Below are 27,794 nucleotides of genomic sequence, written 5' to 3'. Positions count from 1 at the left end.
ACGGCACAGCATGGCACAGCACGGCACAGCACGGCACGGCACAGCACGGCACAGCACGGCACAGCATGGCACAGCATGGCACAGCACGGCACAGCACGGCACACCATGGCATGGTGGTTCTGCTGCCACAGGTCCCAGTCAGCCCCAGCGAGTACCAGTGCGATGAGGTCAGATGGTTGTAAAGCAGTTGGGATACAGCACCGTGGGACCATCATCAGAGCATCGCCTTGGGGATACAGGGCATCCCTTGGGGAAGGGATGCTAAACTTGCTATGGGGAAGGGATGCTAAATTCGCTATGGGGAAGGGATGCTAAATGCGCTATGGGGAAGGGATGCTAAATGCGCTATGGGGAAGGGATGCTAAATGCGCTATGGGGAAGGGATGCTAAATGCACTATGGGGAAGGGATGCTAAATGCGCTATGGGGAAGGGATGCTAAATTCACCATGGGGAAGGGATGCTAAATTCACTATGGGGAAGGGATGCTAAACTCACTATGGGGAAGGGATGCTAAATGCGCTATGGGGAAGGGATGCTAAATGCACTATGGGGAAGGGATGCTAAATGCGCTATGGGGAAGGGATGCTAAATTCACCGTGGGGAAGGGATGCTAAATGCGCTATGGGGAAGGGATGCTAAACTCACTATGGGGAAGGGATGCTAAATGCGCTATGGGGAAGGGATGCTAAATGCACTATGGGGAAGGGATGCTAAATGCGCTATGGGGAAGGGATGCTAAATGCGCTATGGGGAAGGGATGCTAAATGCGCTATGGGGAAGGGATGCTAAATTCGCTATGGGGAAGGGATGCTAAATGCGCTATGGGGAAGGGATGCTAAACTCACTATGGGGAAGAGAGGAGGAAAGGTTGAGCACCTGGGGGGGAGCAAAGAGTTCTGGGCGCACATCCAGCTCTACAGAACACGTCTGGCATGGGTTGAGGCTGCAGCACCCATGGGAGGTGAGCAGCAGCAAGCGCTGTGTTAATGGTCCCCAGCTCCAGCACTGAGCAGAGCCCCAGAGCTCGCTTTGGCAGCTCCTGGTGCTGCTCATCCCCATCCGGGCTGGTGGGTGCACCCGTTCACAGCCACGCAGTGCCCAAAGCTGCTCCCCCAGCACCAGCACCCACCACAACAGGGGGTTAGATCCGGTTTAAGTGTTTTCTCCTGACACGGATAACCCCATCTCAGCCTTTTAATGGTGTTTGGGAGATGGCAGCTTCTGGAGGCACCTCACTCTTGTACAGACCCATATGGTGGGAATGGGTGACAGGGACAAAGCAGAGCCTGCAGCCTGCTCTGCCCCAAGGCACAGGGTTGGCCCCTGGTCCCCATAACCAGGGGTGTTCAGTGATGGGAGTGAAGCTGCTCAGGGCTTCCTGGGGGCTGGATGGGGCCCTGCTCCCTCCAAGGCAGAGGGAGGAGGATGGAGACCCCTCACTCACAGCATAACCCCAGTGATGAAGGGCCTGATCCTGCAGCACAGAGCCACAGGGCTGACCCCACCACCACGACTGGGCCCAACCCCATTCCCATTGTGGTGGCAGCACCATCCCTGTCCCACCGGGCTCCATGTGGCACCCAGCACCCCCAAACCGCCCATCCCAGGGCACCCAACATCAACCTGGGTCACGATGGGACGAGGATGCTTAAAGGAATATAAAATACATACAGAAAGCCATTGTGGGGATGCAGCCACCCCAGTGGGCACGGGTTCAAGTGTGCCCATCCCGGGGGGGGTTCAAGCCCCTAGAAAGCCAGTCCCATGGGAAGCCACCGTGGTGGGAGCACGCTGGGCTGCTATAGGTTGGTGATGTACACTTCCAGGCCGTTGGACGCCATCCTGGCCGCAGCTCTTTGGGACCCCCCAGCCCAGATGTCCCCAACGCTCTCATACAGGTTCTCGGGGGCCTTGTCCCGCTTTGCTGCCCTCTTCCAGTTGACATCCACGGCCTCATAGTCCGGGTCGGGGCCGCGGCCCTGAATGGTCCAGGCTCTGTCATTGATGGACTCATAGCAGGGGTCCAGAGGGCCATGGGCTGCCGGGGACCAGGACCGGGCCTGGGCACCCTCCTCCCCTGGGGGTGATGCAGGGACCTGGGTTTTCTTCTTGGTGGCTTTGCAGACAGTGGAGTACATCTCTTCCAGCTGCAGAAGGAACCAAGGCATCACTCAATGGGTTGGGTTGAAGGGACCTTAAAGCTCCTCCAGCTCCAACCCCTGCCCCGGGCAGGGACCCCTTCCACTGGAGCAGCTTGCTCCAAGCCCCTGTGTCCAACCTGGCCTTGAACACTGCCAGGGATGGGGCAGCCACAGCTTCTCTGGGCACCCTGTGCCAGCGCCTCAGCACCCTCACAATAAAGAACTTCCTCCTTATATCTAACCGTGAACTTCCCCTGTTTCAGTCTGAACCCATCACCCCTTGTCCCGTTGCTCCAGTCCCTGATGAAGGTCCCTCTCCAGCATCCCTGTAGCCCCCTTCAGATAGTGGAAGGTTGGAGCAATCCCAGCCCACTGGGGTATCTCCATGCCCGTGCCCCCCTCCCAGCTTCCATATCCCAGGAGGATGCTGACAGCAGATCAACCATTCGGGATCCCCTTTGTACACAACACAGGGAGTGTTTTGCAGAACGCAGGGAACAGCATCGCCTGTGGTTGGGGTCTTGGCTCCATCCTGACCCCGAAAACCTCCACAGGTACCACTGCTCCAGCATCATAGCCCAGTTTGCTCTAGGCTGGGACGCTCTGCTCAACACGGGCACCCCATGGATGCACGGTGTGACGTTATCCCCCACGCAACCCCCATCCCTGCCACCCCCAAAGCCGTACCTTCGCCTGGGGGGCACTTCCTGAGCCATCGCAGCACTGCAGCGCCTGGGGGGGCCCCACGGCTGCAGCCGCATCCTGCTCCTCCGCGGGCATCCCCTTCTTCACCTTGCGCACACAGGCGTAATCGGCCGCCCCATGCACAGCCCGAGGCGGGGACACCGGGGGCTCCTCTCCCCCCGTGGCCACGCACTCGTAGACGGTGTCGGGCGCCGGGCGCCGTCGCGGGGGAAAGAGGAGGTTGGAGTAGGTCTGGTCCGGGGGCTCGGGGACCGGGATCTGCGGCAGCTCGCGGTGCAGGAGGACACCGGCACCGTGCTGGGGGTCAGCGGGAGCGGGGCTGGTGAAGTCCAGGCTGGCCGGGCGCTGGGCTGCGGGGACGGGAGATGGGGATGGAGCAGGGACGGAGCCGTGCGGCAGCGCCGCGGCACCGGGGGTGATGCTGCCCCGTGCGCGCACCGCTCCCCTGGGCACTCACCGTGGCCTCCGGCCTTCACCCGGTAGAGCTCGTGCAGCTTCGTGTCCGACTTGCTGAGCGACCGCAGCTGCGTCTGTCTGAGCAGGGACTGCGGGGGGGACACGGAGCCTCAGCGCCAGGGAGGGGAGCTGGGGCGGGAGGGGTTCGCAGCACCCCCAGGGCTCATCCTGCTGCCCCACAGCGTGCTTACCTCATCCACCAGCTTCACCCCGTCCGGAGGGAGCTGCTTCTTCCTGCTCTTGCTGTGGGGAGAAGCGGGGCTGGGCATGGGGCTGGGGGTGAGGAGCGGGTGCCCGAAGACCCCGGCCTGGCCATGATGGGCATCACCGGGTGGCTCCTCACTGGGGCAGCAGCACCCCCAAACCCATCGTCCTGCTCCAGCACCAGCCCCTCTGCAGGGTCCCTGTTGGCTGGGGAGGTGTTGGTTGCATCCTGCATCCCACCAAGCCATGGGGGCACCCCTGGCATCACCCACCCTGCCCATCCCGCTCACACCTCAGCCCTCTCCGGGCTGCTCCTGTGAGCCCTTTGGATGCAGGGGGGGGGCTATCAGGGGGTCACAAGGCACAGGGGAGCAGGATCAGGCCAGGCAGAGCTGGGGCTGGGGTTTAGGCTCAGGGCAAACGGAGCAGCAGATCCCGATGGTCCCAGCTCAGGACAGGCACCGATGGGGTCTCTCTGTGCACCCCAAAGGCCATGGAGGGGTCCCCATGACCAGAAGGGAGGGCAGAGGGGCCGCGGGGCAGCACCTACCGTCTGCAGGCAGCGCACAGGGCGCCCAGGTAGACCAGGCCACCGAGCAGGGCCAGGGCAGCACCCGCTGGCAGCAGCGGGGTCCCCTCCGGCCCCTCGCCCCCCGCTGCAGCCATGGGGCAGCCGCTTCCAGCACCGCCGTGGGGCCGAGCTCTGCAGAGAGAACACAGGAGGTGGGGTGGGAGCGGGCTCGGCAGGGCCGGGGATGGTGCTGCAGGGCCCCGCAGCGCAGCCCCCATGCAGGGAGATGCTCCGGAGGGGGGGACGTGCCCAGGGACCCCCATTTTCTGGCCGGCCGCTGCCCTCCCCACGTCACCTCCACTGCTTCACCCCGGGAAACATCAGAGCTTGGGGTCATCGCTTGCAAACCAACCCAACAAGAGGCAAGCTCCCAAGTGGCCGCTGGGACGTGGAAACGGGGCCCCCAAACCCCTCTGGGATACCCCAAATTGCCCTGGGGCTGTCTGGGGACACGGGGATGGGGTGGCTCCGGCAGGAGGCAGCAAACAGATGAGTCAGCTTCCCGGAAGCGGGGCGAGCTTCACCCTCCCCATCCCCAGGGCTCCCCCTCCAAGCCCGGTGGGATTCAGCCCCATCGATCCCGGCCATGAGGCCTGTGGGGTGCCCGAGGGCTGCAGGATCACCCCTGAGCACTGACCCAGCCGTGGTGGCTCTTGGGCACCTCCGCCAGCATCACACAGAAGGCCTCCGACCTTCCTCTTCCTGAAGGAAAACCCTAACCCTAACCCAGCTCTCTTCCCTGTGCCTTATCCAAGGTCCCCCCTTGCAAACCAAAGCAGAAGCAAGGCAGAGCAAGCACTGCAGAGGAACAAAGGTTTTGGGGAGCCCAACACAAAGAGCAGAAGCTTCCTGCCCCATCAGCATCCTACACCTTTCCCATGGTGAGATCCCATCCCATCCCATCCCATCCCATCCCATCCCATCCCATCCCATCCCATCGTCCCTGTCCCTGCTGAGCCATCAGCAACCCCAGAGCAAAAGCTGCCACCGCTTCACCTGCGCCGTGTCCAGCCAACGGCCGCTGCTCCCAGCTCTGCGCAAGCGCGGCCCCGTGCACGTCCTGCACCCAGAGCAGGCTGGCCTGGCCCTGGAGACGTGGATGCCACAGCTGGAAACTGCCTGATCCCGAGGGAAATGAAGGCAGCTCCCAGCGCCGGGGTGAAGCACGGCTTGAAGAAGCCTCAGGAGCTGATCCTGAGTCCCCAGGTAAGATGGGGCTGGGAGATCCGAGCGGCTTCCACCGGCGGAGCTGGGGACACGGGGATGCCATGGGGCACCCTGAGCACCTCTTACTCACCCCCTTATGTGTCTGAACCCAGATGAGCCCTGGTGAGGAGCCCCCCTGTCCCGGGTGCCTCTGTGGGGCTGCAGCAGCCCCATGGCCCGTGGAGGGACCAACGGCTCCCCTGCACCCTGCATCACCCCACAGCATCCTCATCCCATCTTCACCCCGCACCAGTGAGGCCCTGCCCATTCAAGCACCCTTTTATCTGAGCACTTCCCACGCCTTGGGGCACTTCCCGGGCTGAAGCTTTAACCCCTGGAGAGCGAGGCAGGGTTTAGGGTCTGCCGGGGCTGGATGGACCGGCTGGGATCAGAGCTGGGAAGGGAGCGTTTGCCAGCCCTGTGTGTTTAAGGCTCGAAGGACGGAGGAGCTTCCTAAGCTGACATTAACAGAGGCTGCTCCTGCCCTGCTTTCTGTTGTGGTTCCCACCTGCAGAAACACCGAGCGCCTGCCCCTTGGTGCATTGAGTCCCTGGGGATGCTGCTTCTTGGGACGACGCGTTGGTTCTCCCAAAGGGAGGAATGCGGGGGGAGAAGGCAGCGCCTGGCCCGGGTGCGATGGAGCAGTGAACGTCTCCCCCAGCCCAAGGCGCACCTGAACTGCTGCCAATGGAGTCACTGATCCCCCCGTGCCGGGGCTGGGCTCCAGGCACACGGGCAGGGTTTCCTAAGGCTCCACGAGGCTTTGAGGACGAGAGCGGTGGCAGCCACGTACGGGCGATGCGCACCCGGAGCCTGCGAGCAGGAGGAGCTCCCTGCAGTGACCCCCGAGCCCCGGCACCACCAGTGCAGTTGGTTTCTTACTCCAGGATGTGACTGCTACGAGAGGCCCAGGGTTCCCTCCTGGGCTTCCCAACACCAGGATTGAATTGATGGTGGAAACCGAGCGCTGCTGCTTCGGCCCGGCCTCGGATTCATCCGCCACGGCGTGCTCAGCGCACGGTGACCACAAGAACGGCTCTGAAGCTCCTAAAAGAGCACTTGCACGAAACCAGGGCAAACATCAGAAGCCAATTTCCACCAGTGCCTGCGAGCGTGGCTGCAACAAACCCAGCTCGGGGACCCTGGGGAGCTGCAGTGAGAGAAGAGCCCCAAGAAGCAGAAGTAGGGCTTTTACTTTCAAGTATGAAAAAGGAAAGCCCCGTAACAGGCACCATTGAACCTGCCCTGGATGGGGCCTGGAGCAAGCTGCTCCAGTGGAAGGTGTCCCTGTCCGTGGCAGGGGTTGGAGCTGGAGGAGCTTTAAGGTCCCTTCCAACCCAACCCACATGGGATGCTGTGAAGCGCAGTTTCGAAGCCTAAAGGCGGGTGCCCCCCTGCCCTGCTCGAGGTGACACCGGTTCAGCATCTTCCTTCCCTCCTCCCTTCCACGCTCACTCAGGCAGAGAGAAGCTGAGAACCTGCTCGAGAGGTTTCCTGCGGGGCTGAGCCGCAGCAGACACCAGCAGGGACCTCGGGGCAGCAGGCAGGGCTGGGTGGGTGATGGCGATGGATACAGGTCTGCTCGGGAATCACAGCCACCACAGTGGGTTTCTTGCCACAGACTCCGTGGTTTCACATCACTTTGGGTTTCAATGCCCACGCTCTCTCCGGCCTCCTCCCCTGCAGCCAGCAGCTCAGCAGTCCCCAAGAGCCATTCCACACACGAGCCAAACCCTCCCCACAAGACAACCGGGAATCTTTCAGTGGAGAACCCGACTCCCCACACCTCCGCATCACCAATTCCCCATGGAAGGAACCAGCTCCCACTCAGCCTCCAGCCTCAAGACCCAGCAGTGCTGAGCTCAAGCTCCTTTCCTTCCTTTCCAAGCCCAGAGGCTTCCCGAGCACAAAGCATGGGGCAGCACAAAGCTTTCAGCCCTCCCCACAGCCTGAGTTCACCCCAGCTCATGCTGCCCTGCCGCAGAGCGGGGATCCTGCCTGTCCCATCAACCTCGCTGCAACAGCATCTCCAACAACGCTGCAATTCCCATTAGATGGGGTGGTTCTAAAGGACTTTCCAGGCCCTGGTTTAGTTGCAGACTCAAGTTCACGAGGCAAGAAAACCACCACTTACCTCGCAGAGGCTCAAAGGCTGGTGCCTGTGAAGGGCAGGGATCCAACCATGCTCTCCCCTTTGCACCCGACCTGCAGGATTTGGCTTCTTTTATCCCAACGTTATTCCTCATTAGGGGCTCCCCCCCAGTTGGAACATCTCGATGTGAGCTCTCCCGCTCCTCTTCAGCTCCTTCCAGAGCAGATGGCTCCGAGCAGATACCATGCAGCGCACACCACAGCTTCCTGGGCTGCCGAGGTGGCTGCTGCACCCAATGGGAGGCTGCTTTCTCCCCGCCCTGGCTGCCAGCAGCACCCAGGGACGGGCTCTGCAAGAGCACCCTCTGCTTCCCACCCGGCTGGTTTGGGTCCCAGCCCTCTAGCCCCAGGCAATGGAAGGAAAAGGATGGGTCACCACAGATGAGCATTACCTTGCAAATGAACACTGCCTCGTGAGGAGAGAGGGATCAAATAAACCCCAACTTTATTCACCAGGGATGGGAACTGCCTTGGGAGGGAGGCAGCAGCCGTTCCAACAGGACTCTGGCAAGGAAGGCTGTGGAAATCCCAAGGCAGGGTCAAACCACCACTCGGCCAAGACACAGGGCTGATGGTTCTGGAAGAGGTGATGATGTTAAATAGTGTCAGAGCACAGAACAAGCCCAAGGTGTTTCTCTGCCCAGCTCAGCCCATCAGCGCTGCCTCAGTGCGCACTCATGCTAAGCCAGGCACATTAATACCACTCAAGTGTGGGAAACAGTCACTTGTAAAGGAAGGGCACTGAGCAACCCTTGTTAAACCCTTGAGTTAAGCCCAATGCAGAGAACCCAAATTCAACACAATGAAGATAATACAGCGAGAAACAGACTGATGCTGATGACTCAGGGCAGCCCACAGCACCTTTCCCATCAGCAGAGTCCATCACAGCAGGATCCAAGAGCATGCCAGGAGGAAAAAGTCACTCAGAGGTTCCCTGAAGATGTTCCTCTTGTTCACTTCTGCTGTCTCCGTGTTTCCCAAGGGGTGTCTCCCACAACTCCAATCCCTTCCCCTTCAGCCTCAGCCTTCCTGGTGAGTTTGGCAGCTGGCTGGTGCAGCCCTGGCCAAGCTGACACCTTGACAACAGGCAGAAAAGGTGGCACCAAAGGAGCAAAAGCTCCCATCAGAGAAATGACTCACGGAATAAAAGGAAATTGATTCCTTAAATGAAGGAACAAAGTGATCCTTAAGATACTGGCATGAAATTGGAAACATTTATTTCTTCTAAAAGCAATTCCACTGCACCAGGCCCACCAGAAACAGCCTGATGAAGCCACCATCTCCTCTGGGGCAAGGACTGGCTGCCACCAATGCACAACATAACCTGGGGGAAGACACCCTTCAGGTCCAGCCTGTCCACGCTGCAGGGAAGGGCACTTTGCTTGCTCTACCTGCCTCCAGCCCGGCCTGAAGCTCTGCCACACACAGGGCTGCACCGCACAGACCCATCTCAGGGCTCAGCCAGGGGCTGGATCCAGGCCCTGAGGGGGCTTAAGAAGAGGACCCATGTCCAGCGAGCCACTTGGGACAGAACCTGGGAGGTTTGAAGCTCTGTTACTCTCCTCTTATCCCCGCCAGCTTTGGCACTCCATTTGTGGAAGCACCATGCCAAGTCAAAGAGGCTACAGCATGTCCTGGGATACTCTTACACCCAAACAGATGAAACCTGAAGCTTGAAGCAACAAGAGCCCACCTCCAAGCTGCCAGTTTTCTGCCTGTTCATTACACTGAGGCTACGAGGAGCTGCTCCCCCCCAAACTGTGCTCTCAGCTGAACCCCATGGCAAAACCTGCAAGGCAGAGAGCAGCTGAAGCCATTGGCCTTTGTTGTTTTCACCCTGCTCTGCTTTGGGACCCTGCCTCTGCTCTGTGTTTGTCAGTTGGCTGCCGACACAAGCCACAGTTGACGCAGGATGTGGGGCTTTCAAAGCCCCTCCTCAGCTGCTGTGGAGCCAGCAACGTTACCATCAGAGGAGCTACAGACTCTGTAGTGATAGCAAAGGGAAGAAGTGTGCAAAGAGAGCAGAGAATCCTGTTTCTTGTGGCTCAGGCCCACTGACTGCTTCCAGGATGTGTGCTCCTCCCCTTCCCAGCAATGCTCGGAGCCATCTGGGTATAGGAATGACTGCTTTTCAGCCCCTTTTCCAGGCTGGGCAGCCTGAGACCCGGAGGAGCAGGAAGGCTCCCCCAGGCTCTGAGGCTGTGAGCACCAGGGCTGGCTGGAAAGACAATCACTGCAGCCAAACACCTCTCTGAGAGACTAGAACTGAGTCATCTTCTTGTGTGTGTCTGCTTTCTTCTGCTCCTGCTGCAGACTGGCTTCCTGGGCCTGCAGCTGCCCCAGCTGTTTGTGGGCATTAGCCAGCTTCTCCTTCAGCTGAGCTGTAGCAACACTGTGCCTAGAAGCAAAAAACATAATGGCAAAGTCATCCTGCAGGGGTAAGATCAAAGGCTTGTCATCATCGTCCCAGGAAGGTTTGCCCTTTCCTGTGGGATTTGGACAAGCCACCTGCTGAAAGCCAGGAAGAACCTGATGCTCAGCACAATCTGGGCTAGAAAACATCCTCCTCTGATGCTCAGCAGCACGGCAGAGGTGGGTATGAGAAGGAAAGACTCCAGCACCTTTCCTCTCTTCACCACAGCCTCAATTCCAGCCAAAGGACCCCAAACACACCTGCCAGTGTCCAAGCTGGTCTGAAGCACACACTAAAGTCTCTCTCCTCCTCTCCCCCTTAGATCTCATCCACACACATCACTTACTCCTCCTATACCTCATCTCAAGCCCAGCCCTTCTCCCAGCAGCCCCAGAATTCTCAGTCCCCCCTGTAGTCCCAAAGAGGCCGTTTTCCTACCGCCCAATGTTGCGTTCCAGGGCCTGCTGGATTCCTATGATATCCCTCTGGGTTTGCTCGATCTTCTCCACTGTCTGGAGGAGGCGGACACTCAGTTCTTTCCTGGTGCTCTTGCTGGCGTGGTAGATCTCTTTGCTGGTCCTCCTGGGCACTGCCATCCCTCCAGCCTTCTCCCCCGAGCTCTTCCCTCGCAGCTTCTCATTCAGGAAGTCAAACACGTTGTGGGAAGGCTTCCGGCTGCTTCCCTTGGCTTGGCACTTCCTGGATTTGCCTGGGTCCAGCTTCCCCTGCTTCCTCCTCTGGAGCACCTCCGCACACTGGTCAAGGGACTTCCCTCGAGGCAGCACCACGGCCTGCACTGGCTCCACTCGGCCCTGAGAGTTCTTCCCTAACCCTGAGGAGACACCAAGTGATTGCAGTGAGTGAGGACATCCCCTCTCCGAGCCACCTCCCAGCACAAGCTCACGCTGACAGCCACAAGCTTGGAACAGCTCAGCAGGCACAAGAAGCTGTGACTCCCATCCAAGTCAAGGGGAGCAGCAAAGGCCACAGCACTGGGGGTGCAGACACTGTGAGAGGAGCCTTTGACAGCAGAAGATGTGATAAGACACCCCAGGCCATCGGTCAGGCTGGTTTCTGTCAAACCAGATTCAGCCCCATGTTCTCAGATCCTCAAGTCAGCTTCTTCTTCAAACTGGTTTGGTTCCTCTGGGAGGAGCAGAGACAACTGCAAGGAGCAGACTGCCCTCCCAAAGCCCCCAAGGCTCAAGGCAATTTGTGTAGTGAGAAGCTGGTTGAGCAGGCTTTGAAGTCTGCGTCTAGAGCCAGCAGATGCTTTAACACAGACATCAGAAGCATCACGGATCAGCTCCCTTCCACCTAAAGCCTTTGAACATCTCACACAACAGCTCTCATGGCTTTAATCATCAACTTGACCATGGTTCCAAATGCCTCCAGTTTCTGTTATTACCCTAGAGGGGCTGGTGCACACACACATGTGCCTCTACTTCCTTAACTGAGTTATCCCTTCTTGCCTCCCAACACAGCTGTGATGCCTCACACAGCTCCAGCCTTATCTCTTATCTTCAGCACAGGGAAGTTTTAGCTTCATCCAAAACCTTGCTTTTCTTATCTAGCTTTAGGAACCATGGAGGCAGCACCAGGACCCCCTTCTTTCCCCCTTACCTTTCCCAAACTCGTATCCCATCTGAACAAGCAGTTTGGAGCCGATACCACGAGTATGAGCTTCCCAGCCACCGAAGGAGGAGCTGCATGCAGGAGACCATTCCCCATTCTCTGGAACTCTTGAATCTATCACTGTGGCACAGGAGAGAAGAATCAGTGAAACATGGAAATGAAGCTGCTATGCAAAACCTTCATGTGGGCATCCTCACAGCATGAAACGCCCCCAGTACAATGTACTTTTCACACCCCAGAACCATTTGGATGCTCCTCCAGCCCTGTTTAGTTCCTATTGAGCTCTCACTTTTAGGAACATTGCACAGCAAGTCACTTAACATGAGCTCTCACTTGATTTAATGTATGCACCACCCCACAGTTCCAGGCAGAGTCCTCCAGGAGTCTTTATGCTTCTTTTCCTTCCTTCCTTCCAGGATGGTGATAGAGTGACATACACCATCAGAGTAAACTTTGGCACAGTGGCACATCACACTTATCCTGTGCCTCCAGCTCATGTCTCTGGTATGAAGCTCCTCTAGGCCACAAGGCTAATTCTGTGTTATTAGGATGCAATAATCTCTATTAGGTGACATGTAAAGAGCTCCAGGACACAACTTTGTCCCTGTGATGTACCTGTGGCACTGGCACAGGGGCGGTGTTGCCTGTTTAATCTCAAAGAAGTCACTTGGGCTCTCTTTGTGTCAGCTTTCAGTTGTGAAACAGGGCATGGCTGCTCCTCCAACCTCATCGAGGCACTGGAAGGACCAAACACTCACAGTTACTGGGGTCTCTACTCATGTAGCTACACAAAGCTCTCAGAGACAAGGAAGTCTCCTCACTCACTTATTAGCTCAACTCAGCCAGGCACATAAGAAGCAGACTCCGAGCCTGGAACTCTGCTTCAAACCCTCTTCTTTCACATACTGGAAGTTCCCATGGAAACCTCCAACCTTCATTAACCCACAGCCCAACAGCCTGCATAAACCAAAGGTTTTAGTTTGCAATTGTAACATGCCAGCTGATTACTGCTCAGCAACATACAAAGAGGTGCTTTGCTCTTTCATCAGAGGTGAGACACTTATAAGGGCAGCTCCAGGAGAGTAATTCCATAGGTCCCAGAGGAAGGCAGACCTAGATCTCAAGGTGTTTTGCTCGCACCTTTAGCATAACCAGAATCATCAACACTGTCTTCATCAGACTCGGCAGCCTCTTCACTTCGCAGCGGGGGAATGACACTGTCTCCTTCCACAACAGCTTCCTTGAGCAGCAGAGAATCAAACTTCACCGTGTAGTAACCACTGTCGATGTCTATAGAAGGAAAAGCAAGGACAAGAACCCAGTAAGTATCCAACTGACAGAGGGCTTTCTAAATCAGAGTTAGCTCCAGGGAATGATATGGGAGAGAGGGACGGCCAAAGAACATGTGTTTTAAAGAAAATCTGCTTTTGCTTTGTGCTTTTGTCTGGGAGGAAGAAGCACCCACTGCAATGAAAAGCTTCTTCCATGCTGCCTGTGTTGAGACTTAAAGGTTCACTTCTAATAATTAAGATGGGCTGTTGGAAACTGAATCAAAGCGAAGTTAAAGACTTGCTCCCCACTGACCTAACAACAGGCAAAGAAAGATGGAAAGAGAGAAATCCCAGGCCAGGAGAAGCCTGTGTCAGCAGCTGATGGGCAGGGCCAGTCCCTGACTTCTGGTTAAACAAGAGGAGATGATTGTAATTCGAACCCAACATGCATGCAAATCCCTGCATCACCTGCCTCCTCCCTTCCTGGGCAGTTAACAGAGACACTGTCATAGAATCACAGAACAGTTCGGGTTGGAAAGGACCTTAAGATCATCCAGTTCCAACCCCCTGCCATGGGCAGGGACACCTCACACTAAACCATATCACCCAAGGCTCTGTCCAACCTGGCCTTGAACACTGCCAGGGATGGAGCATTCACAACCTCCCTGGGCAACCCATTCCAGTGCCTCACCACCCTCACAGGAAGGAATTTCCTCCTTAGATCCAATCTAAACTTCCCCTGTTTCAGTTTGAACCCGTTACCCCTTGTCCTGTCACTACAGTCCCTAATGAAGAGTCCCTCCCCAGCATCCCTATAGGCCCCCTTCAGATCCTGATCTTTATGTCTTCTTTTTGTCTAACATTCTCCTGTTTCCTGGCCTATTCCCTTCCCAAGTTTAACAAAATTCAGAGTATTTTCTCAGCTATGTCAAGATTTCCATTGTAGGGCTACAGCTTTTCTACCATTAACCAAACCAGCCAAGTTCTACATTCATGTAAGCACCAGCCTCCATCTTCCACATGGAATCCTGCAAAGCCCACTCAGACTCACCAGTTATCTTTGCTGCGTACCATATCCCATCACTGTGCTTCGCCAGGCAGGAGGAGCCCACCTCCAGCGTGCTCAGGTTGGGCTCCTGGAAGGGCTGAAGCTCCTCCACAGAGACCACCTGCCCATGGGAAAACCTGCCAGGGAAGGGAGAAGAGGAATTACCGACCTCATTGGAGCAGGCTTGAGATGAAAGTGCCAACAAGCTGTCAGGGGTGATGCATCTTCAATGGCCATTAGGGTATCCTGGAATGGTTTGGGGTGGAAGGGACCTTAGAGCTCCTCCAGCTCCAACCCCTGCCACGGGCAGGGACCCCTTCCACTGGAGCAGCTTGCTCCAAGGCCCTGTGTCCACCCTGGCCTTGAACACTGCCAGGGATGGGGCAGCCACAGCTTCTCTGGGCACCCTGTGCCAGCGCCTCAGCACCCTCACAGGGAAGAGCTTCTGCCTAATGTCTCACCTATACCTCTCCTTTGTCAGGTTAAAGCCATTCCCCCTTGTCCAAAGCCCCTCTCCAGGTTTCCTGTTGGCCCCTTTAGGCACTGGGAGCTGCTCTAAGGTCATACAAGTTATTAATTTTTCACCTTGAACACACTATTTATGTCATATAATGAAGAAAGCACCCCACCCCAGAGCATCAGGCTCTCTTTGCTACTGATACATCCAGTAGAAAAGTTCATGGGTCCTTTGGGACGAGCAGGATCTCATGGATACAGAGGTCTCTAGTCCAACTCATCAAGCTGCTCAAGGCCTTACCCAGTGGTAAGAGACCCTCTGGCCTCTCGTGAATGCTCGAACTACTGACAGCCAGGCTTTGCTGGCTTAGTTTAGAACGCTCAGTTGTTAATGTAGCCACTTGTTTGGGTGCAGTTGATTCTCTGCAACTTTCCCATCTCACCTCTGCCTCAGCGGAAGCAAACAGCCACGCTGATGCCACTGCACCAAAACACACTTTCAAAAGCCATAAAAAGGCCAATTTTCCTCGGGGAAAAAAGCCAAACGCGGCACTTCCAGAGCAGGTTTATCCCTCGGAACACCGCGGCATCAGCAGCAGCAGGACAGAAACCCCCTCCCACCCCCTTTTGCCTTCTTTACCGACAGTTCTCTTTGAATCTGCACTTGTCATCCAGGAAGAAGGGACAGGGCTTCAGGGACTTGTGGGTTGGGTACAGGTAGAGCACTCGCACCCCTGCACTGCCATCTTCCAACTCCTCTGTCCCCACAATCATGGCATTGTGGTACTCCAGCGTCCCCCAGGAGCTGTAGTAGGGAGCTTTAACCTTCATCCCGCTCAATCCCTCCTCCTCCTCTTCCTCTCTGTCAGACTCCTTCTCCTCTTCACTGTGTTTTGATTCGTTTCTGCCATCAGTTTCCTCATCCCTCTTTGCTGACATCTCACTGTTATCAGCTGAAGGCTTCGCATCACTTCCAATCTCAGCAATGGCTTCTTTAAAGGCAGCATACTCCTCATCTTGGGCAGACGTCTCTGGGTCGGTGCCCTGCTCCAGGGGACCTCCTGGGGTGGAGGAGGAGGCAGCGTTTGTATCCAGAGTCGCCAGAAGTTTGCTCTTTTTGACAGACACCAGGCTGGACTCGGTCAGTTCTATCAGCTGCTTTAAATCCTCCTGCAACTGAATCAAGTCCGACTGCTGGGACGGGTCCAGGCCGGCTCCCAGGGCCAGCTCCACCTGCTGCAGTTGGGCATTGTAGGTCTGAATTGCTGCTTCCAGACTCTCTTCATCCATTATCAGCACAACAAAGGCGTGTTTAACTGTGTCCTTTACGGGAACTTAGCACGTACCCAGAGTTACTTAAACCCAGCGCCTTTCTGGGTAACAAACCCTTGTCCGCAGAAGCCACCATCCACCCCCGTCCTGCTTCTCCCCTCCGAAGGAACCAGGCCGATGCTCCTGCAGCGAAAGGCGATGAGAGAGTCTGAGGAAAGGCCGGGCCCGGCCCTGCCCTGCCCTCCCCTATCCCGCCACGGCGCCCGCTCCAGGACGCTGAAACCCTGCTCCTCCCGCGGCCCCTCCGCCTCGGGGCTGGCGGCAGCTCCCGACCAGGCCCGGCCGTGGCGGCCCCACTCACCCCTCAACTCTCCTTTCCCTCCCGCACCGCCGCCATGACACCCCTATCACCTCCTCTTCCGGTTTCTCCCGCTGACTCAGAGCTTGCGCACTGAGGCCTCCCGAGGCATTCTGGGAGTTGTAGTCCTCCTCCCGTAGACACCCAACGCTCCTCCCCAGCGCCAGAACTACATTTCCCAGAGTTCCCCGCGGGGGGGGGCCATGGCGCCGGCGGCCGGTGCCGATGGCGAGCGCTGAGGAGCGGTGTGGCGAGCGGGGTCTCCGGTACCGGGTGAGGAGCCCGCGGGTGTCGGGCTCTGTCCTCCGCTCCTCCGCGTTCGGGGGGCGGCAGGGCCGCGGCTGGGCTCGGGGCGGGAGCTGGCCGTGAGGGGGAAAATGGCGGTGAGGGCCCGTTCCCCCCCTGTCAGGCTGGGGGGGGGGGGGGGGGGGTGTCTCCGGTAGCTGGGCCCGGCCAGGGTCACTCGGTGGCCCGAAAGGGGAGCGGACCCCATCCTGCGGTCCTGGTGCCTACCGTAGGACAGCCCCCCCCGGGCCCCGAGGTGCCCCGTCCGCCTGCCGAGTGCCCAGCGCCAGAAGCGCCTCCATCACCCGTGGGCCGGAGCAGCTGTATTTCCCCTTCAGGGAACGGCGTTTCGCTTCAGAGTGAATATTACTCTGCACACTTGGTCGCAGATGGTTGCCGTGCAAAGCCTTTGCCTCGAGGTTCCGTTAGTATTTAAGCAGAAGAGTTGTTGCAATGCTGTGTGAGTCAGATGGTACCCGTGCTGCTTCCTGTATCTTAGCAAATCTTGTCATAGAATCCCAGCCTGGTTTGGGTTGAAGGGACCTTAAAGCTCCTCCACTCCTCCAAGGGACCCCTTCCACTGGAGCAGCTTGCTCCAAGCCCCTGTGTCCGACCTGGCTTTGAACACTGCCAGGGATGGGGCAGCCACAGCTTCCCTGGGCACCCTGTGCCAGTGTTTGTGTCGCTTTGAGTCTTAGTCTTGTGCTTTTGGCAGTTACCTGCCTCATCTGCATGGCGTTGTAAGATGACAAAACACTTGTATAGTGGATACCGTAACAGAGTTTGTTACTGGGTAAGGCTTAAATTAAGACAAGCAGGAGATTTTATGCACTTCTAAGATTCACTGCCTTCAGTTCAACCATTAAAGATCCTGGGATACAGTTATAGCTAGCTCTTGTTTAAGCCCAGAAGCAAACAGGGTGGTTTTCAAATGAGGGTTGTGTTTGCAGTGCACACGGGGCACTATGTGCAGAAAGAGGTCAAGCTCTTTGGAAGATAATCCCTCACTTGCGTTTAAAGACTCAGTCTTGAGTTACTCACAGTCTGCCTTGGATCTGTGATTTATCCTGGGATTGCTGAAATACGACAGTTACTGATAAAAGAAGAACATCATTTCTTTATCTGCTGTTGGGAAACGTTGTGGCGTGAGAGACTTTTGGGAATGATCTGTTTGCTAATACTTCCTGGTACTCGTTGCAGGAGCAGGATGTATACTCTGCTGTCCGGGCTCTATAAATACATGTTCCAGAGGGATGAGTACTGCGTCCTGATCCTTGGTTTGGACAATGCTGGGAAAACTGTAAGTGCTGGTTATGAGGGGGGCATGTGCAATTCTGAACATCCACCAGGCAGGGTGGATTGTATTGTGAGTTATTTTAGTGATGTCACGCCAAAGAAGCACCTTTTCCCTCTTACTTTAACTTAGCATAAGCCTTGAAGGTTGTAGCTGGGGTTTTACTCATCCCATATTCACCCGTGATCCCTTCTTTCCTCGCTAAAATCGGGAACAAGAAGGGTGGTTTGTTCCAAGGTTAAGCAGGGCAGTGTCTGTTGCAGCTGGATTCCTCAGAAACGCAGAGGGAGGTTTGGATTAGGGTTACCCCAATTTGAGACTAAATACGGCTTCTTACTCCTTTTCAGACCTTCCTTGAACAAACCAAGACCCGATTTAACAAGAACTACAAAGGGATGAGTCTGTCCAAAATCACAACCACTGTGGGCTTAAACAGTAAGTAATCTCTCTGGAATTCTTCAGCTTTGCTGCAGTTGGGCAAGAGCTGGTTCTTGTTTGAAATGGTTAGAAATAGAATCATAGAGTAGTTCAGGTTGGAAAGTACCTTAAGATCAACCAGTTCCAACCCCCCTGCCATGTGCGGGGACACCTCACACTAAAGCTTGAACACTGCCAGGGATGGAGCATTCACAACCTCCCTGGGCAGCCCATTCCAGTGCCTCACCACCCTCACAGGAAAGAATTTCCTCCTTAGATCCAATCTAAACTTCTCCTGTTTCAGTTTGAACCCGTTACCCCTTGTCCTGTCACTGCAGTCCCTAACGAAGAGTCCCTCCCCAGCATCCCTATAGGCCCCCTTCAGATACTGCAAGGCTGCTGGAAAGCTGCTGTGAGGTCTATTGGCAAGGGCAAAGTAGTTCCTAGAAGGAGAAACTGAATCCCGCAACTCCCCGTGTCTTTTGTAAGAGAATAACATCAGCTTTCTTAGCTTTTGAGTTAAAAACCCTGAAGTCTTAAACCCCCAAGTACTCCCCTTGAGTGCTACACTCCAAGATCAAGCTAAGCTTCCTTGCAGTTGATCCATTGCCTTGATCCTGGTATCATTTGCATTGATATGACCCTGATATCAGTGTTGCTATTTGTGAGGGTATTTGGCTGTTGTTGAGAGTAGCCACTGAGTGTTCCTCTGGAATTCTGTTCTACCCCACACTTCTTAAGGGGATTTGCAGGTGTTTGTGCTCTAAAGAACATTTCACTGTCAATGGATTTTGTCTTTTTTTCCCTGTAGTTGGTACTATTGATGTTGGCAAAACTCGGCTCATGTTCTGGGATCTGGGGGGACAGGAGGAGCTGCAGTCTCTTTGGGACAAGGTGGGAGATGCTTTTGTTTTTCTTTTAGAAATGGTTTTGTCTCTTTTAGAAGCATGATGAGCATTTAGTAATGATGCAGCCTTCTTGGTAACCCTAATATTTAGCATCAGCACTTCTCCAGAGATTCACCTGTATCTGTGCAAGATTAACAAAGATCATGCTTAATATTTGCATTAGTGTTCACAGACAGCACTTACCAACCCATACTTAAGAGTTGTATCAAAATTTCACCCCCAAAACCCAGGAAGAGGAACAAAGGAGTGGATAAATGCACTAATGACTGTGTTCTCCTTCCAGTATTATGCTGAATCTCATGGAGTGATCTACGTTATTGACTCCACGGATGAGGAGAGGCTCTCCGAATCTAAAAGAGCTTTTGGTGAGTACATTGTGTTTTACCTGCACTGTGATTTCACAGTGTTGGGGCACAGTTCACTCATTGCTGTCACATCTATTCCTGTGTCCTTGAAGCCTGTTAATGACACGTCTGCAGTGCTTTTGCACTTTGTTGAAGTCTGTCTTGTCTGTAACACAAGACTCACCTTTGTAGCCTATAATGACCTTGAAGGAGCCTCTTTCTTCCTTCCTAGGTTGACATAGTCAATGTCAAGCATTTGCACAACTTTATTTTCCAGGAGTGACTAAAGCTCTGGTTTTGTTTCTGTGCTTTACAGAGAAGATGATTACCAGTGAGGCTTTGGAGGGGGTTCCCATTCTGGTGCTGGCCAACAAGCAAGATGTAGAGGTAATATTATTACAGATTTACTTCTTAAGTGAGCAAATAAGCCTTGGAAAGGTGAGCTCTGCGTTCATGTTAAATATGCTTCATGTTCCTGGGCTGATCCTGTGGCACTTCCCCACTGCTGGAAATAAGTGCTTTGAATTTAGCTTTAACTGACTTTCTCCTCCAACCCTTTTCCAGTGGTATAAATGAGCTTACTACAGGCACGTCCGTCTCAGCTGTTTTGAGCTCCTTACATGAAGATAACAGACTATGTAGTTATGGTTGGTCTTTCTTGCATCATGACTTGGTATCTTGATACTGTTTTTTCCTGTTTATTCAGCAAAAAGATGTTTAGCTGCCCTGCTGCTACCTGGGAGCAGCCCAATAAATGCATGTGAAGCAATGTCATCCCTTTCCCATAACTAGATAAGATCTGTTCAATGGAGCATTCTGTTTGTCCCAGAGCATTCCATCAAAACCAGCAGTGAGTTCCATGGAATGCCTTTTCTTGGTAGTGATATTTGGATTCTTTGTAGCGTACCCAGAACTGCAAACCTCTTGTTTTCTGTTTGACAAGTTAGTGGACACTACAGTGTGGCTGCTTAGGAGGCACATCCAGGGCAGTCCTCACCTCCTCCAGCATGGAAAACAGGGAGGAGAGTGCCTAAAGTCTCCGTGGTATTTTCCATGTTTTCTTCCTTTCCGCTGGAATTCCAGTGCTGCAGTTCGAGGAATGAATCTCTAGATGGAGCCAGAGACTTCCAGTACGGTTTGGAAGTACCAGCCCTGGCGCTGTGATCATGTCTTTTTCAGTATGCAAATGTATCCCAGATTCTTCCCTTGGATTTACACCTCTCTCAGTGAGTGTTCTTGCGGGAATACCGGAGAATTCCATAGACACCAGTTTGGCTTTAAATGAGGATTTGGGGTTATGCTTCATGTGTGCAGCACAGCAGATTTTTTACATGATTGCAAGATTATCTAGTCTTAGAAACAGAAGAAGCCTAATTCCACTTAAAAGAGAGCATGGGATTGAGACAGAGCTGCTGATCTGTGCTCCTGTCTTGGCTGTGATCACTGCTATGTCTTTTCTGTGTGATACTCTCATATTTCCATGCACCACTACAGCTTCACAGCAGGGAGCAGTCTGCACTCTTGCCTTTAGCTGTTGAGAAATACACTGTATGCAGTGACCTGGAAAGCTGCTCCAATTTTCCCTATGGCGGTGTATGGATATTTTGGTAGGGGTGTACTGCAAAGACCAGTGCTTCTGGCACCCTCTTCAGACTAAAGAAAAATGGGGACTTTGTATATGACTGGAAAGAGGTATTTGGAACAGGTTCTCAAGTTAAAAGCTACAACTGAATCCTTGCCCTTTTAGGGACCAGCCCACACATTTAGTGCGTCTTTACTGTTGTAGAACAAGAGATTATAAACTATCAGTTGGTATAGTTTTGCTCTATTTATTTAATAAATACTTAAATTGTGTATTTAGAGGTCTGCTCCTAGGGTATGATCTTGGATATTGCTTGTAGGAAAGAATTCTGCTGTTAATAGGCACCACTACCCCAAATCTCATCTGCTCAGCACTGCCAGGGAGGAGTGGGCTTTAGCTGCATTTAGAGGTAAAGTACAGTCATAGAGTGCATAGAACACCAATTCCAATGTCATAACAATGCTGTACATGGGGGGTAGGGGGTTGTACCAGGGGAATGCTGTGTTTAGCAGCAGCTTCAAAACTGGATCATTCTGTAATTTATTAAAAGGCTGGGTCCCATGTGTTGTGGGAGGGAGTTTGGTTTGGTTTTTAAAGGAAAGCTTTGTAGGGGAATTAAATGCCTAACATATAATAATTCATGTGGAGCCCCTTTCAAATCAGACAATATCAGGTAGTTCGGCTTACCTACTGCAGAATAAGAATGTGTATTTGCCATTTTAATGTGAATGCAGCTGGTTAAAGGTTTAGAAAAGCTGTATATTTGAGCAGAATGAACTGTTAAAACTTGAGGATAGAACGGCTTCATTTTGGAGCACTGTTAATACAGGAAAAACTGAGCGGAAAAGTAGGATGTGAAAAGAACTGGAAGTTGTGTGCTGTCTTTGGGAGCAAGTTTTGCCTTCCTAATCTGAAAATACATCTTAGGAATGTAGTTTGGAATCTCCAGAATGTTGGAGAGCCTCCTCGTGTCTTTGCAAAATGAGAGGAGTCATGGTAAGTAGCAGCATGTATTTGAAGACTCGTAGCGCTGATGAGTTTCCATACAGTTGTTAGGAAATAGCCCTTCTTCATGGCTGCCAAATTTCCAGCTTCAATACCACAGCTTCCCTGGCCAGCTGGTTTTGATTTAAATCAGCTTGCTTTAATTCAAGCAAGCTGTAGTTTTCACTTAAAATGAGCTTGTAAAAGATGGCACAGAATATAGGTCAGGCTGGTTAAAATCTATATTAAATAGCTTTCCTGAGGCTGTCCACCTTTCTGTTGTTTCTGTCTTAGTTCTGTTCTGCTGACTGATTACTCTTGAGATGGTCAAAGAGCCTAAACTTCAGGTTTTATGCTGATGAGAGACCAAGCAGCAGCATTACCTTTCCTGCACTGGACTCTTCATTACGGACTGTAGCAATAGGACAAGGAGTGATGGGTTCAAACTGAAACAGGGGAAGTTTAGATTGGATATAAAGAGGAAGTTCTTTACAGTGAGGGTGCTGAGGCACTGGAATGGGTTGCCCAGGGAGGTTGTGAATGCTCCATCCCTGGCAGTGTTCAGGACCAGGTTGGATGGAGCCTTGGGTGAGATGGTTTAGTGTGAGGTGTCCCTGGCCATGGCAGGGGGGTTGGAACTGGATGATCTTCAGGTCCTTTCCAACCCAAACCGTTCTACAGTTCTATGATTTGGCAAATGGATTCAGACTCTACACTTCAACCTTTCTTGCCTAAAACAGTGGCTCACACTTTTCTGCAGGTGACTCTAGAAATGGAACCTTCCTTTCTTAGGGGTGTTGTTCCTGAGTCTTAATCTGGGGTTCTGAACTCTTCATAAAAGGAATTTGGTTGTGCAGGCAGGTCAGTCCTGGCTGCACTTGGTCTTGAAGAGCCTTCATGAAAAGATGGTTCATGGTGCATTCCTTTGGGGAAGTCAGATTTGTCCAGTTGTGCGAGTTTCCTCTGGAATGCAGGGTAGATACCATCACTCCAGAAAGGTCAGCTGTGGATTGTGTTGTTGTAATGGTACACTGTTGATGTGAGCACAGAACCAGCTTCCCTAGTTTGCTCTTGGTTTGTGTGGTTTCAGTTGAGAAGCAAAACACATCTCTAAACAAGCGTTTTGTAACGTGGCTATGGAGGTGGAAAAGAGGGGAACTTGGAAGCCACAGTTGACATTTCCTCCCAAACACGAGAAGCTCAGATGCTCTTTGTTGAAGTGATGGGTAATGTGCCTCATCCTTTGCTGTAAGACAGGATTCCAGGGCACGGCTTCCCTTTAAGCACTAAGCCAGGGCTTCTCTGAATTGATGCTTCAGTGGTGGTACTGTGCTTTATCCAAGGGGAAAGCAGGGGTAGGGTTGTGATTCAGCATCATTCTGCTGTAACAGTGTGAATAGTGCAAAATCTCCTCAGAGGCAAAACTCCTCCTGATGCAGATGTCTATGGAGAGCAATGACTGAACAGCTTTGGGGGAGTTAGGGCAAGCCATGATTGTTTCAGAGGGTGAAAAGGGACGTGATCATCCTGGATTAAAGCGGGGGGGGGGGGGGGGGGGGAATGGCTACAGCACCACTTTGCTATGGGAAAAGTGGACTTGTCAAAGGCCTCAAAGATGGACAAGGTGAAAGAGGTGGCTCCTCCAGCTGCTGGAGTTCTGAAACTGGTAGTTGCAGAAGGCTTTGTGAATAGGTGTTGTCTTGGGGTGGTTTGAGCTTACAGCGTTGTGCCACCCTGACTGAAGCACAACTGTGGATGTGGTAGGATTCATTTGGAAGAAGGTCATCATCTCTTGTAGTGTAGAAAGCAAGGTCTTCTGATTTCCCTTGCAGACTTGCCTGTCCATCCCCGACATCAAGACAGCATTTAGTGACTGCATTAACAAAATTGGGAAGAGGGACTGCCTGACCCAAGCCTGCTCTGCTCTGACTGGGTGAGTATGAGAACAGATGGGGTGCTGGTTAACTGAGCAGCTGCAGGGAGTCACACAAGCAGGGCAGTACTGTAGGATTTAATAGTCCCTGAGGGGGAGCTGTACTTCTTTCCCAGCAGATACAGATCGCTGTTGTGAACCTTGGACTTGCACAGGGTCAGTAACTTCATCTGTAAATCCCACATATGAAACCCAATGGAAATACACTGCTGTCTGAGAGCAGCGGGATGTGGAGCTGCTGATTCTTGTGCTTTATCATCCCTTCCCTGTACACAGTAATCTTTGCAGTCATTGCCTCACTGCAGCTCCTGGCTTTTGTGTAAGAAATCAGCTGGAAATACAGCTGTTTCTGACACTGCCAGAGAGATGAGTGGTGTTCCACTGGTGGTGGTGTAATTACGCTCTTGCGTCTGGACTTCTTGGCGTGCAGATGAGCTTTGTAGTGTAGATAACATTACAATCTCCAGTAGTGCTCTTACACTGGGGACGCTTGTGGTTTAAGATACAGTGACTAGAGCACATCAGCATTTGGGAAGCTGATTCTTCCTCAGCTGCACAGCACGCAGCTGCTGCCATGACCTTGACCAGCCCACTAGACTCTTGATACCTTGTCGTCACTGTTGTGCGTTGAGTCTTGTAATATTTTGGTTGCACTTTCAGTTTGAGTGATAAGTGCAATTTGGCATAAGTCTAAAGTACTGTTCCAGATGGCCAGAAATACTGCTGTCTGAATTGCTGCCTGTGCTGAATCCAGAGCTTTCAGATTGCTTTGGGTTTTATGTGTGTTATTATACAAGTCATCGCAAAGGATAAGAAAAGCTGCTTAAACCATGAGAAAAATCTCTGTTGGCAGCATTGCTAAGACTCAAATGCCATTAAGCAGATGAATAACCCAAGAACAGTGGTTAAGCACTGACTAGAAGAGAAGTAATAGATAATAATCTTCTGCAGCGCAACTCCTTCAGTTGTGTGAGGTTTGTACAACACATCTGTGTGGAATTTCCTTACAGAATTTCTGTTTCAGTTTGCACTGACATAAACTGTGGAAGTCCTGGCTTGGGAAGCTCTGCAGAGCAGAGAGGTGCTCTCAGGTGGTTTGATGCTTGCTCATCCCAAGGTTTCCATAGAGCTACTGACTAATTAAATGGGGTGTAGACTTGTACAGGCACCAGAAAAGAAAGGGATGGAGTTTATATACTGGTTAAAAGCAATCAGACTCCCATTGTTTGCATGGGTGAGAAGCTAACATAGTAATGCCCCAAATAACCCTTCACTTGCTCTTGTGGGGGGCTCAGGGGCTGCATGAGCCATGGTTTTGTCCTTGGTTTGAAATCTATTGTCTATTTATTTCCTTAGCAAAGGAGTGAACGAAGGAATCGAGTGGATGGTGAAGTGTGTGGTGAGGAACATTCACCGGCCCCCGAGGAAGAAGGACATCACGTAAGAAGTTCCAAGTCAGCCAAGGAATGGACAGTCTTTTTCCACACAGTTTTGTGCTCCCTTTAAAGAAGGTGGTCCACTGGATTTCTATTACAGCTGATTCTTTCCTAAATTTGGAGACATTCTCTTCCTGTGTCTAAAATACTTGAGCAAAGGATTCCAGCTGGGTGGGGGGTGGGAATCTCTTACAATAAGTATTAAATCATTGACCAGAGGGCATAGACCAAGTGGCAACTTACACATTGCTGCAGATGCAAAGGACTTAATTTTCTACTGTATTACTTTGTGGTTCTTGAGTTGTTAGTCTAACAGGCTGGAGGCCAGTGAGATGAAGGAACTCCTGAAGGAACCGTGTAGGTGAATATGAGAGGGGAGGGAGAGCCTAGGCAATGGCTGTCCCTTCAGACTGAGGAGGTACCACACTGCTCCAGCCCCAGGGTTGCTGTAGGGGGTGTTAACTGGCCCTGTTATGCTGCTGTTTGTATAATGGGGAGGGACAGTGTTGATTATAACTCCATTTTCAGTCGACGTGTTGATTTGTAACTTTTACCTGTGGCAAATGCAGATGTGGAGGCCAGCAACTGCACAAGGGTACACTGTTTAAAATGGGTATTGTGAACAGGACACGAGCTCCAGAAGCACTGCCTTGCTTTGACTGCCAATCTCCTGTGCATTCTCTTTAATGATAAGAATAATTGGTATCTTCTGTAACTGGAATGAATTGAAGCCCACTCTGTGATCTAGGCTGAAAGCTGAACCTCTAGGCAGGGAGAAATCAGTATGCAATAAAGCTTCCTACTTCTTTGAACTTGTCCTGCTGAAACAGCTGATGTTTGGAAATAGTGGTACTTAACCCTCTAGTCTTTTGACAGGCAAGAGCGAGCAGAAAGGCAGCTCTCAAAGCCAAACACTGCTCACTTTTTATGTAGCCTACCCCGCTAGTCATTGTGCTGATGCATCACTAACATCTCACCAAATATCTCTTCTTACATGTGTTTTTTACAGTGGTTTGGCAGTGGGTGAGTTGTTCCTGGCACTGGTTTACTCGCATTGGTAAGAGGACATTATTCAAACACCATTTGAGCAGTAGTAGTGTTTGTTTAGAGACACAGCTTCTGTCAGAGGACTTTTCTGCTGAACTTTCTGCTCAATGTTCTGCATACAATTCACTGCAGGATGTTTTAGTAAGAGAACATAGTTCATCCCCTTTGACCCTTCCATTTTGGGTCGAAGAGTGGGGGCAAACTGGACTGTGTCATTGAGCACATCACGTCAGTGGAAATAATTGAATACTGGAAAGCAGAACCTTCCTCCTCAGTAGTGGAGATAGGATAGGAGAAGGCCACACAAACTGTCAGGTGAGAGATCAAATCCCTTTCCATTGCTTGTGTAACACAGTACCCGAGGTTAAATACGAATGGTGCCAATGTCAGGGCCATATCCCAGAAGGATTAAACAGTGGTAGATCTAACCCAGGCACCAGAGATGTTATTGGGCTCCATTAGACGTAGTGGGGAAATCTTACACGCTCTCTGAAGGTAGAGGATCCCTTGAAGACCACTCACCTGCCATAAGAAGTGGCACCTTCTCCAGGTGCTGCATGTGAAGGGCTGAGAGCTTGAAGTGCACAAAAGTGCTGGACACCAGTGACTTCTTACTTGGCCATCTCGGAAAGCCTGAGTATCCTTGTGGTCCTGGCTCTTTGTTTTGGTTGGCAGGGTCGGTGCTTAAACTGAAGATGGAAACCAGTGGCTTTGCTGAAAGACAAAACACTTTAGTCAAGTAATTTGCAATGTCTGATTAATGGGACAGCAGGGTTTTTCCAAGCTTTCCACATACCCTTCTCACCTCTCTTCCTTTCCCTATTCCCTAGGAGACCAGGGAGGAAGAAACCAGTTTTGAGTGTGAGGCCCTAGTTGTTCTCACAAGTACCTCGACAAAAAGACTGCTTTGTGGCACGTATCAGCAGGAAGCCTTAAAGCAAATCGTTCTGACTTCAGCATTCCCAGTTCTCAGACTGATTCATCAGCTGTGATACATAAATATGAGCCTGCTGTGATGTGCACAGAAAACCAGGGAGGGTTCCTCTGAAACCAGCAGTGGAAAGTGTGGTATCAGTGCAGCTTCTAGAGCAGTAACTGGTTACGTGATGGGGCCCACACAAGCAGCTGCTTGGGTCCCAACACCTGCTTTAGGAAACAGCCTCACCAGCAGGTTTTTCCACCACCACAGATACCTGATACTGTCGAAAGCTTTCCCAAGTGCTGGAGAAGCCAGCGGGTAAACAGGACATTGCTGAATTGCTTTGCAGCATGACTGTACTGGAGGAATCCAGCTGGATCAGTGCTGTATCAGGTGTGAGATAAGGATCATGCTGCACAAGCACAGTCTGGGCTCAGATGTCTCTGAGCAGGTACCATGAGCGTTACTTCATGGAGCATGAAGACCGTGGAGTGCTGCTAAGTCAGCAGGGGTTTTGACTGCATCTGCTCTGTGTGGTTATAAACACAGCTACCCAAGGTCAGGATGGCTTCCTCCCTCAGCTGGGCCTATTGCAGCTTCAGTCTATCTCTTGATGATGCCTCAGTGCAGACCAGTGGATGCAGCTGGCATGGGAAAGCTGTCTCAAAAGGGATGGTAATGCATAAGCTCTACTGAAAAAGAATCCCACTGGGACACTCCAAGCTGACATGCTGGTAGCTGATAACTATATTATGTT

General features: G+C 52.6%; 3 protein-coding genes across 3 annotated transcripts in view; 1 reads left to right on the top strand and 2 right to left on the bottom strand.

The window, feature by feature from the left end:
• Window positions 1-1,502: 1,502 nt before the first annotated feature.
• Window positions 1,503-8,425, bottom strand: LIME1 (Lck interacting transmembrane adaptor 1). Its single transcript, XM_061441672.1, has 6 exons — window positions 7,419-8,425; window positions 4,058-4,210; window positions 3,495-3,546; window positions 3,305-3,392; window positions 2,830-3,197; window positions 1,503-2,148 (listed from the first exon to the last, which is right to left on the bottom strand). Exons 2-6 carry the CDS (start codon window positions 4,171-4,173, stop codon window positions 1,801-1,803), a joined length of 972 nt encoding a protein of 323 aa, XP_061297656.1. The 5' UTR covers window positions 4,174-4,210; window positions 7,419-8,425; the 3' UTR covers window positions 1,503-1,800.
• Window positions 8,426-9,544: 1,119 nt separating this feature from the next.
• The window catches only part of ZGPAT (zinc finger CCCH-type and G-patch domain containing), a 36,852-nt gene continuing 18,602 nt past the window's right edge, over window positions 9,545-27,794 (bottom strand). The window contains exons 2-7 of the mRNA XM_061441295.1: window positions 14,899-15,713; window positions 13,806-13,939; window positions 12,624-12,773; window positions 11,472-11,603; window positions 10,287-10,680; window positions 9,545-9,833 (exon numbers count right to left, since the gene is read on the bottom strand). Of these exons, the coding sequence (XP_061297279.1) occupies window positions 9,695-9,833; window positions 10,287-10,680; window positions 11,472-11,603; window positions 12,624-12,773; window positions 13,806-13,939; window positions 14,899-15,548 (1,599 nt within the window). The 5' untranslated portion in view covers window positions 15,549-15,713 and the 3' untranslated portion in view covers window positions 9,545-9,694. The remainder of the gene's footprint in view (window positions 9,834-10,286; window positions 10,681-11,471; window positions 11,604-12,623; window positions 12,774-13,805; window positions 13,940-14,898; window positions 15,714-27,794) is intronic.
• On the top strand, window positions 16,047-25,883 carry ARFRP1 (ADP ribosylation factor related protein 1). Its single transcript, XM_061441344.1, has 8 exons — window positions 16,047-16,161; window positions 17,374-17,473; window positions 17,815-17,902; window positions 18,696-18,778; window positions 19,076-19,157; window positions 19,453-19,523; window positions 23,535-23,635; window positions 24,992-25,883. The coding sequence occupies exons 2-8, from the start codon at window positions 17,381-17,383 to the stop codon at window positions 25,077-25,079; spliced, it is 606 nt and encodes a 201-aa protein (XP_061297328.1). The 5' UTR covers window positions 16,047-16,161; window positions 17,374-17,380; the 3' UTR covers window positions 25,080-25,883.

The sequence above is a fragment of the Pezoporus flaviventris genome, unplaced genomic scaffold, assembly GCF_033815535.1.
Source record: "Pezoporus flaviventris isolate CSIRO_AGI_PZ_B2104156 unplaced genomic scaffold, CSIRO_AGI_Pfla_v1 ptg000213l, whole genome shotgun sequence".
In the NCBI taxonomy this organism is placed as follows: Eukaryota; Metazoa; Chordata; class Aves; order Psittaciformes; family Psittacidae; genus Pezoporus; species Pezoporus flaviventris.
The sequence above is the reverse complement of the archived record's forward strand: the minus strand, read 5'-3'. Positions and strand labels throughout refer to the sequence as shown.